We start from the raw sequence: 10158 nt of genomic DNA, 5'->3' as shown, positions 1-10158 counted from the left end.
AAAGAAATGGACTTTTAAAATTTTTTCACGAATAATAGAATCATCAATTACAAATGCTACCGTAATTTGGAAAATTTGCAACAAGAATAATATAGCTAAATTAAAAACGGAAGATTTCTGTAAAGAAATCAGAAGGAAATATTTGTCGCAATCAAAACTAGGTGATTTCGAAACTCACAGATACGAGTCACGAACAAGAGCATTATGTAATAATGAACAATGTCGCCAGAGGACTACTAGATTTTGCATTGATTGCAACATGTATTGCTGCTTACATTGTTTCTCAAAATTACATTCTGAAACAGCAGGAACAAAATGATTTCAACGGATTGAAATCTGAAATGAAAAAAATTCTCCATAAAAAAAAATAATAAATGTAAAAAAAATATATAAAATCCCTTTAAAAAAAAAGTGACTATCGATATTCGTCGACCTCCACGTTGGTGATAGTTGGGCAACGTAAACTTTGTTTGCGGCAGACGGACGATAGATATTCGTGAATCATTTTACTCTTACATGATGCTTAGAATTATAAAAATTTTTTATTGAAAAACTATGCGCTTTTCGCAAAATTTGTCAAGAATAAAAAGTTCTTGTAATCAACCGAGGAATACGCCTGAATTTTTCCGGAGCGTTTTGAGCAAAATTTTGAATTTTGCAAAAATTGTTCATATGCAAAATCCAAAATTTTGCTCAAAACGCTTCGAAAAAATTCAGACGTATTTTGTTTAAACTGCATTTTGGGATAATAAATAAATTTTTTAAGAAATTTCATCGGCACCGTCGGAAAGAGGAGATCTTAAGCAATAAAAATATGTGTGTCTCAATTTTTTCTAGTGTCGAATAGTCTTAGTTATTGGCCGTTGAAAAGCAGTGTACCGGTAGTGGCGTTTTGGCCGTTTAAGGGTTAAATGCGAAATAATTTGCAATGAGAAATTTTGTTTGAGATATAACCGTCTGTGGATCTATAATCTATCATTTTTATTCGAGAACCGTTAATTTTCCGCCTATGAGATGCTTGGGATCACCCGAGTGAGATATGATTGCGCATAAAGTATTTATGTAAATTAGAACTCCACTCCTAGGTGACGAAATAAACTCACTTTATTCTAATGAATTAATTTTCTTATTCTGCACAATAAGAGTGATTCCGCACAGCGAGGTCTCTATGGAATAGAGTGCAAAGCTGTAACGTGAACCATAGTTCAATTGAATTAAATTTCCAAACTTTATTCAATCCTACGATTTGCTGTACAATTTCAAATTAACTCCGACAAAGTGCAAGATTGTCAAGAGAGAAATTCTCCACTCATTTTACTTTCATTAAAAGAATCTATTTTGAGAAAGTCTTGTCAAACCCATTGCCCAATTTAATCTAAATTCACGAACGTTCGATCTCACACAGCGAGGTCTTCACGGAGTGAAGTGCAAAACTGTCACGAAATCAAACGCCGATCATACAAATTTCCCACAAATTTATGGTTAAATCGATCTAAATTAAAAGAATTATTCTTTACGATTTCATCGCGCGTAAACTTCATAGGATGAAGTTTGCTTTTATCGCTATACACACTCTATGAAGATATTTCCTGATTTAAAGTTCCTTGAACCCAGAGAAAACTTCAAACGTGGCGCACCCTCTGAGCTCCCAAATAAGAGTGTCCGTTCCGTATCTCTCGACTGCCTTTGGGACCCACGAGGACCCTTGTTATCCCTACTATTCCCTACTAGCATGCGCGGAATTATCGATCGTTCAAGATTCACCGTTGAGCCAGGAGCGTATGAACCTATAGCGAATAAACCTATAGCGACGGACCCTGTTGTGAGTAATGTTTTGAGTCCTGGGATGCCGATGGCAATGATGGCGGTAGCTGTGACTGCGATCGTGGCGGTGCTATGGGAATCATCCCTACCTCAGGAAGATGGACAAGCGGACCTGGCAGATATAAAAATTACAGACCTTGTTTTTACGAATCATAGTAACATAACTTTCTACGCGGCCGACATATGGTAAAATGCTAACGCAAAAATACCGACCTCACTGTCTTTCCAACTGATGGCAAAATTAACCCCTACCTTGTAGAGATGTGGTAAAATTACAATATAAAAAATATCGACCACCCTGTTTTAGCGAGTGACGGTAGCATGACTCCCTGCCTTATCGACATATATTTACCGACTAATGGTACAATGCTATCGCACTAGGAGTCTGAATTATTGTCCGAAGGTATTGACAACTGCCGCTAAATTGTGAAGATGGCGCAGTCTGTCTATCGATGTTCTGATAGCGACATAGCCCTACTACTGAGCCGCGCGCGTGGAGCGCGATAGAATATTCCCGCGTGGTGGGCAGTATTTCTTTATATATTTTTTCAGTTGGGTTATTTTTATTCGAGAAGTGACAAGGCTTAACTGTCCATATTTCCTGAAACTTTTCTTTTAGGGCTGGCTTCCGACTATAAAAAGTAAGAATAAAAAAATCGTTTGATTGAACGTCCTACAATTCAAAAATGTTTTTCGCGAGCGATAGAAGTTTTGTTATATAAAAAAGAACGCAATGTTTAAAAAACCTTTTTGACGATAAATATATTACAGAACAGGACACTTTGAATAAATACCATAACTGAATTCCTGTAATGTCAATAAAATTGCTCTAAAAATAGAACTTGTCTATATTTTGATCCTTTCTATAACTGAAGTAGAACTAATTTAAACAAGTTTACTAAAACGATGAGACAAGTTCATAATTTAACGTTCGGACGACGACTAACAGCAAGGTGCATGATAAAAGTGATATCCAAACCACTAAGCGTCAGTCATAGCTCTTGGAAGGAGAGACAATTTCACAATTGCCTTTTTGAGAAGACCACTTTCTTTCGAAGAGACACTACATGAACATGGTCATCGGATCCTGGATGAAGTTAGAGGACACGTCTAAGCCTCCAACGTCCTTATGGGTCATACGTGACCCAGGTGATTTTTCGAGGTCGAATTTTGTAGGGAAGAAAGAATAATTTAAAATAGGAAAATTTTGTTTGAATGTCCAAAAACAATCAAACGATAATATAGAGGATCTGAATAACAACTTAGAATTTTCAAATTATATTTTTATCGCAAACTGTATTAGTGAAGGAGGGGTGAACACAGGTAACCCACTCGGACGGTGTAGGTAGCAAAATAAGGAGGGTTCAGAGTCCAGTTGGTAGGAGGCTAGTTCTCATCACGATTAAAAGCATGCAGCTCATTCGAAAAAAATTTTGTTGGAGACACATACGTATTTTAAATACAGTCTAACACGTACGTCGTTTCAAGAAACTTATCATAAATTCGAGAACTATTTATTATATTTAAATTATTTGTGAACCGTTAATACTTTAAAATTCTGAAATAATGACCTGTTCTTTTAGCAAGTAATGACATACATGATATATACAACCCCTAATCAAATAAAAGAATATTTCATGAAACTCTTCTCCAAAATCTCTCATGTAAAAATTCTTTATTTTTAGTGATCTAAGGCAAGAAGATAAGGACCGAAGGCTTTTAATTGAAGTATGGGACTGGGATCGAACATCGCGCAATGATTTTATGGGATCCCTTTCTTTTGGTATATCTGAACTCATTAAAGCTCCGGCCAGTGGATGGTTTAAACTATTGACTCAAGAAGAAGGAGAATTTTACAACGTCCCTGTACCTGAAGAAGGAGTTGATCTTGCTGAACTCAAATCTAAAATGAGAGTTAGTACTTTTACTTTATAAACATGGTTTTAAACTGTTTGACGGGGAAATAGAACTGAAGTATACTGAAGTGCTGATTATTTTCCAAGAAATATTTAATTGTGGCAAATAAATCTGTGCACTTTAGAACTGAATGAAGGGAATGTGAATTGATGAAAAGAAATGTATTTTAACTTTAAAGAAATGTTTTGCAGGCTCAGATAATTACTTCCCTATGTTCAATTTTTGAATATTGGAAGCAACAAAATATCTTACGGAACCAAATAAACATTTGTTTGGCGGGTGTAAACTTCACGGCGATGACCAGGATGCTGCAGAATCATGGGAATTCTAAGTCGGATGGCTGCACTTAACCCTCGACCATAAATGATGGTCTTGTTTTTATTTTCGTCAGTAGGAATCTCAGAATTCTATTGCGTAGTTTCTTGTTTAATGCCATCTCAGTGCATGTAATTTGATTATTAATACAGGATTTATTTAGGTTATATTTAGCCCCTCTTTTAAATTTATAAAGTGACTTGATATAAGCCCACTGTCTGGCTACAGTGACTACTTTGAAGATTATGCAGCGGTGTGATGTTAGCCTACCGCCTAGCTAATAACTAGTTTCTAAACCATGTGGTGGTCTGATCTTAGCCCATATTATCGCTACCAACATTTTTCAAGACACATTGGGTCTAACTTGTAATTATATAAGTAATTCGTTTTAAAGATTGCAGGCTATTCTAGTTTTAAACGGAACTGATCTGAGAAAGAATTTTAATATTGTTAAAATTCAAATCAAAATAATGGTTTAAGTTTTGATTCCTAAAGTAAACATTTATGTTGAATTTTTAAAAATATCTTCTTAGCCTTTAAGTGAATCCTTGAATGAACAGTAACGTAACTTTTGAATCCGATTTCTTGTATGTGCCAACCTAGTTATTTTTCTTACTGGAACACTTGTAGATATAATGAATTCGTAGGTATAATGAATTCGAATAATACTGTTTATCAAAGGAAGCTGATAAAGATTTTGAACTAAATTGATTTTAATTTGATAAAAATTCTCTTTTCTGAATCTAATATCACTTAATTTAATGCATCTATCGATTTAATCTTTTACTAGGCCGACATTTTGACAACATAAATAATGGGAATTTAAACTTAAATATCTACCAGACCATGAAGCCTTCTTAAACCAATTTGTAAATAACTCACTTTCATTTATTTTAATAATTTTTAAAATCAAGTTAATTTATTGAATTATTATCATTAAGTTCAAATGTAAACTGTATGGAATTTTGAAAACTGTTAAAAGTACTTATGATATTGTCAATTTTTTCAGTAGAAACAAAAACAGAAGTATCATCCACATACCTTTTATATTAAATAGGTTTAAAATTCAATTTTTTTAAAGTTCTTGTGTCCGCATCTTCTCAAGCCAAATTTGAAACTGTAGGAGACAATTGTGAATCCATATGAAAAACATTTATTTGTTGTTAATATTTTAAATTAAAAGAAAAAACCATGGTATTGAAAACAGTTCTAGTAACTGCTCAACATTCATTTTTCGTTATTTTAGTTAGATTTTTATTTTGTATTCGTTTTTCTTCAATGCAGTCTAATGCTAGATCTAAAGGAATTTCATCAAATATTGAAACAATGTTCAATAAAACTATAGAATGTTTTCACATTTCTCTCTTTTTAAGCCATGTAAATACTCATCAATCTCGGGTCAATGGATATTACTTTTGATTTTGATATTTCTTTTTTTCTTTATTTAATGAGGTATGTACCAATTCATGTCCTTTATAGATATGAATCTATAAAATATTATTCATTAGTTATTTACTATGTTCCGTTCAGGAAAGTTGGACCCGAGTAACGCGTCGGTAACAATTCTGGTGGAACGATGAAGCTACTACGAAAGATTTTACTCTCAAATTCTAGAGCAAAGAAAAACTAGGCAGTCTGCATTCTTTTTCAGAAATTCCAAATTAAAACTTTATCGTTTTCGATTTCCAAATTACAAATGTAAGTTAATTTTGGATTATGAATTCTTTTGAAGTTCAATTTTCCACTGATACCAAATCACAAAGAGAGTTTAATGCCATTTTTATAATTTGACCAGACACACAAGATAAGCCTAATACTAACCTCACTACAAAGTCCGGTTTTTCTCGGTAAGCAGAGAGGATTCTTGAAAAAACGGAGTTGTACTTTTTCGTAGACTTCTAAATAGTTCAAACCGATAATATGAGACAAGCTCCAGCTGACTCTCATCATATTTCGAACCAAGAAGATTTTCGCTAATTCGACCTTTTTGAAAATAGTATATTTGGTTTTGTCTTTGTTGACTGCTAATTCGTTTATGTTACAATATTCCTTCAGAGCGCTGATTTTTGTTATGGCATCAATCTTGGATTCGGCTAATAAAATTAAATTTTCAGCATAAATTAAAAAAATATGTTCCTCACCCAATATTCAAAAGCCGACCAGACATTTTCCCCTAAAGAAAGTCTCAATATCGGGCGTTAAACGGTTAAATATTATGGAACTCAAAATTTCTCCCTGCAGGACCCCTTCAGTAATTGGTCACTCATCTGAGATTTCATATCCCACTTTTACACGCGTTGATGCTCTCTTATAAACTTTTCAGTATTCTAATTATTTTCGAGCTTACACCCAAATCATGAAGTTTTGTCCAGATGAGGCCGTGATTGACTGAAGGAAATGCCCTTGAAAAATCGACTACTATGGCATAAAAGTATTTGGCTTTTTTTGCAAATATATCTGTAAAATGGCGGTTAAATTGACGATAATATCGACGCAGCCTCTGTTTCGGCGAAAACCCGCTTGCGCTTTCAGAATAATATGGCAGAAAGAGGAATAATGGAAAAGTGGCAGAATATCATGGCAGAAATATGGTCTATTCTGGCTAGTAAAATATGTGTAAAAATGGTTAGGGCACAATTTAGAAGAACTATCGGTCTGAAGTTATGGGGTTTAGAAGAATCATGTTTTCGTGCAGCATATGTGTCGATGATTTGGTCCAAACAAGTGGTAAATATTCTCTTTCAAATAAATTGTTAAAAAATGAATTGAGATATAGGAGCCAATTCGGTGGCAAATTTTTGCAGAGACTACTTGAGATCTGAACCAGCCCTGGGGCCTTCTTAGGTTGTGTTTGGTTGATTGATAATATGATTTCGTTTCCTGTAATGCTGCAATCCAATAATGGGTGCCAAATCAAATATCACAATATTTTCATTAACTTGCAGACAGAAATTATGAATATCGACAAAATATATCAAAGTATTATAAAATAAACAAAACAAAGTTAAAATTCCAGTTCCTTTAGCGCGCTTTCCTTACTTGCGGTTCCTTTAAAATACGCCTTTATTCTGTAATAATAAATTTACCACTGCTTCGTGTCTACTTTTTTATACAATTATGTTCGTTGTTGTCCAAAAACTTTATAAAGCTTTTGTTTTTTCCATCATTTAAGATGAATTTTCTCAAAAAAGGCCTCTTCTATTTCTATGAAGCTTTTTATTCTACGTTTTTTTTGTATATTTTAATTTAATTTGGTGATAAACATCAGTATTATTTTTTAAAATTGACTCTTAACTGTTGAAAGATGTTTGACTCCACAATTGAGTATTCTTCTTTCTTATAAGAAAATAAGCACTGGTATTTCGATTTCTTTTACTTTTTCTGAAACAAATTTCTAATTAAATGTAAGAAACGATCGTTATTTATATTTTTTTTATTTAGATTCTCTGAAAGAGGCACGCAGTGATAGCCAAAATGTTAGAATATCAATAAACAAACTATTCAATAATGTAGTCTTTATTCTTTAAATTTAACGAAGACCGTAAGACCGACTCAAAATTCTTACTCATATTTCCATTGACGGTAGAAAAAAGTATTAATTTGATTCTTACCAAATTTACTTACCAAAGAATTATTTCTTAGAATGAAAAACAGGGATATGGAATTCAACACCATATTTATTTAATCTTTAACTATATTAAATTGAAAAAAATTGCGCCAGAATCTATCAATGAAATATTTATTTTAATTAAATGTATAAAAATTTATCCTATTTACGTATTAATTTGAATGCAACAAATATGCGTTTAAAGTAATCTCCTTGTTATTATAGATTAAAAGGAAAATGTATTCTAACCAAACTAATTGGCGTTTGATTTAGAAAATGCTTGTTTCGTTAAAATAAAGCTCTATTTATTATTAATGACTTAATTCTACTAATTAATTAAAAACATTTCCTTTAAATACATAAATAAATATTTATATAAAAACAATATTGTAATACAGCTAAAGAATTACTTTTTTCAGTGTCTTCATGTAAGAGTATCTGACTCAATTTTTTCTAGCTCGTTCAGAAAAGTTAATTAAAAACTATAAAAGTCAGAATGACTACTGGTAACCTTAACTACATCTGTCACTACTCTCACTAGTTAGCAAAAATAAATAAAAATGATAAAAATAAGCAAAGATCTAAATAGCGTGAAATCAGCTCTGAAAATAATAAATAAAATACGTATTGTATATCTGTTAATTTTAATATAAGCATGTGTTCTCGTTTGTCGAAGATAAGGAATTAATTGAAAACTATAAAAATACTATTTCAAATGGGATTTCCTCCTTTCAAGCAGCTCAGGCCCCGGACCACCGAAGTGGCGTCCGCACCAGGACCCGGTTGTAAATTTGGAGCACTATTATCTTATATTCATTTTTTATGGGAGTCATTTGAGTATCTATGCTTTTTTAATGAAAAATGGTATGTGATACACGTGAACACAGGGACTTCGCACTCGTGGAATGTTTTCACTCATACAAAGTCTCTGTTTCACCACGTGTATTGCACTTATAAACTCAGAAAAATTAGCGTGGTTAAGATTTTATTTCTTGGCTACCTTTAGACTATCAATGAGAATTGGTAGACGGGATGGGTTATCCTTAATAGAAAAAGGAATCGTCGCAAATACCTCTTATACGAGAATAAATTAACTCAATATATAATAGACCATGCAGGATAAAATACATTTCATGAGAGGGGCGAGACTCGGTAGTGAATTATATAAAGCGATAGCACGGGATCACGACTCATTTATCATTAAGGTAGCAGTTAAGTTTCTACTCAACGCCAATTCGAAAACATTATTCCTAACAAATTATGTTATTTCCTTATACAAATTAATAAACAAAAGATCAGCCAGTATACTTAAAAACTAAAACTACTCTGTGCTGAACCGTTCAGCCGATACTTCAAGGGCCACAACCATTGATAACAAAACGACAACTTATTTTACACAATTAAGCTGAAAGATCGGTTTCTTGAATAAAAAAGAACAGTTACACAGGCCGGCAAGATTTTTAACCCAGAAACTAGACTATACTTTTCTGAAGGATTTTAACAAGCTGAATCCGAAGCTGGCCTTAGAATTTCTTGAAGTCTGGGTTTTCACGAGATATTATGTCCTAAAATTTAAGAAAATTCTGTTTTTTGCTATATTGGGGACAAGATTACACGGCGAGCTGATTTTTTCGTAAAATCTATTGAGAGCATCTAAAGATTTTGGAGATACTAATCTCGAGTCTGTGATCAGAATTTGAAATTAAAGATGGCACGAGTAATCATTTAAAGCACTTTTTGGAATTATTAGGAACTCGTTATGAAGTGTTTCAGCTGTAGCTGCTATATTGGATCCGCCATCTTGAATTTGGAAACTCTGACCACTGATTCGAGATCAGCCACTCCAAAATCTCTAAATGCTTTGAAGATATTCTACGAAAAACATCAGCCTGCCGTGTAATTTATTCCCGAATATAGCGAAAAACAGCGTTTTTTCAACTTTCAGGTTAGAATATCTCGGAGAAAACTAGGCTTTGAGTAATCCTGAGGTCAGATACGTATTCAGAGCTTCGAAATCCTTCAGAAAATTTTAACCTGGTTTCTGAGTCATTAACAGAAAGCCGTGTAATGTAGTCTCCAATATAGCGAAACCCAGAATTTTCTGCAAATTTAGGTTACGATCTCTCGAGAAAAACCTTAATTTGTGCAGTTCTGAGGCCAGATTCGGATTAAAATCTCTAAATTTATCGAGCCTGATAGCTAAGCTATCAGGCTACCAAGCACGGGATTATTTTCGTGTGAAAACGATGTTTTAAGACATAGGCCAAATATCAACCTGAGTATAAACACTAGGGTGGCTCCAAAAGGCTTTTAGTTTTTAGAGGGCAACGATCCCCCCTATTTTAATTCCAAATCCGAAAAAAGAAATTCCATAATTTTTTTTATTTTCCGATTTAAACAGGTGCTGCTTTTGACTTGAAGTTTCCATGTAAAATGCATGGGGAAAAATCACTTTTTTGAGTTTTTGGAATAATTTTTTAGGGTATGAAAAAATA

At 33.2% G+C, this 10158-nt stretch overlaps 1 protein-coding gene across 13 annotated transcripts in view; it reads left to right on the top strand.

Annotated features, from left to right (window-relative positions):
- Positions 1-10158, top strand: part of LOC117167579 (protein kinase C, brain isozyme) — a 1572697-nt gene that overhangs the window by 774185 nt on the left and 788354 nt on the right. For all 13 annotated transcript variants that reach the window (XM_033352622.1, XM_033352629.1, XM_033352624.1 and 10 more), the window contains one exon: positions 3510-3738. In XM_033352622.1, coding sequence (XP_033208513.1) covers positions 3510-3738 — 229 coding nt within the window. The remainder of the gene's footprint in view (positions 1-3509; positions 3739-10158) is intronic.

Source organism: Belonocnema kinseyi, chromosome 2, assembly GCF_010883055.1.
Source record: "Belonocnema kinseyi isolate 2016_QV_RU_SX_M_011 chromosome 2, B_treatae_v1, whole genome shotgun sequence".
Lineage (NCBI taxonomy): Eukaryota > Metazoa > Arthropoda > Insecta > Hymenoptera > Cynipidae > Belonocnema > Belonocnema kinseyi.
Note: the sequence above shows the minus strand (reverse complement) of the source record. Positions and strands in the feature narration are given on the sequence as shown.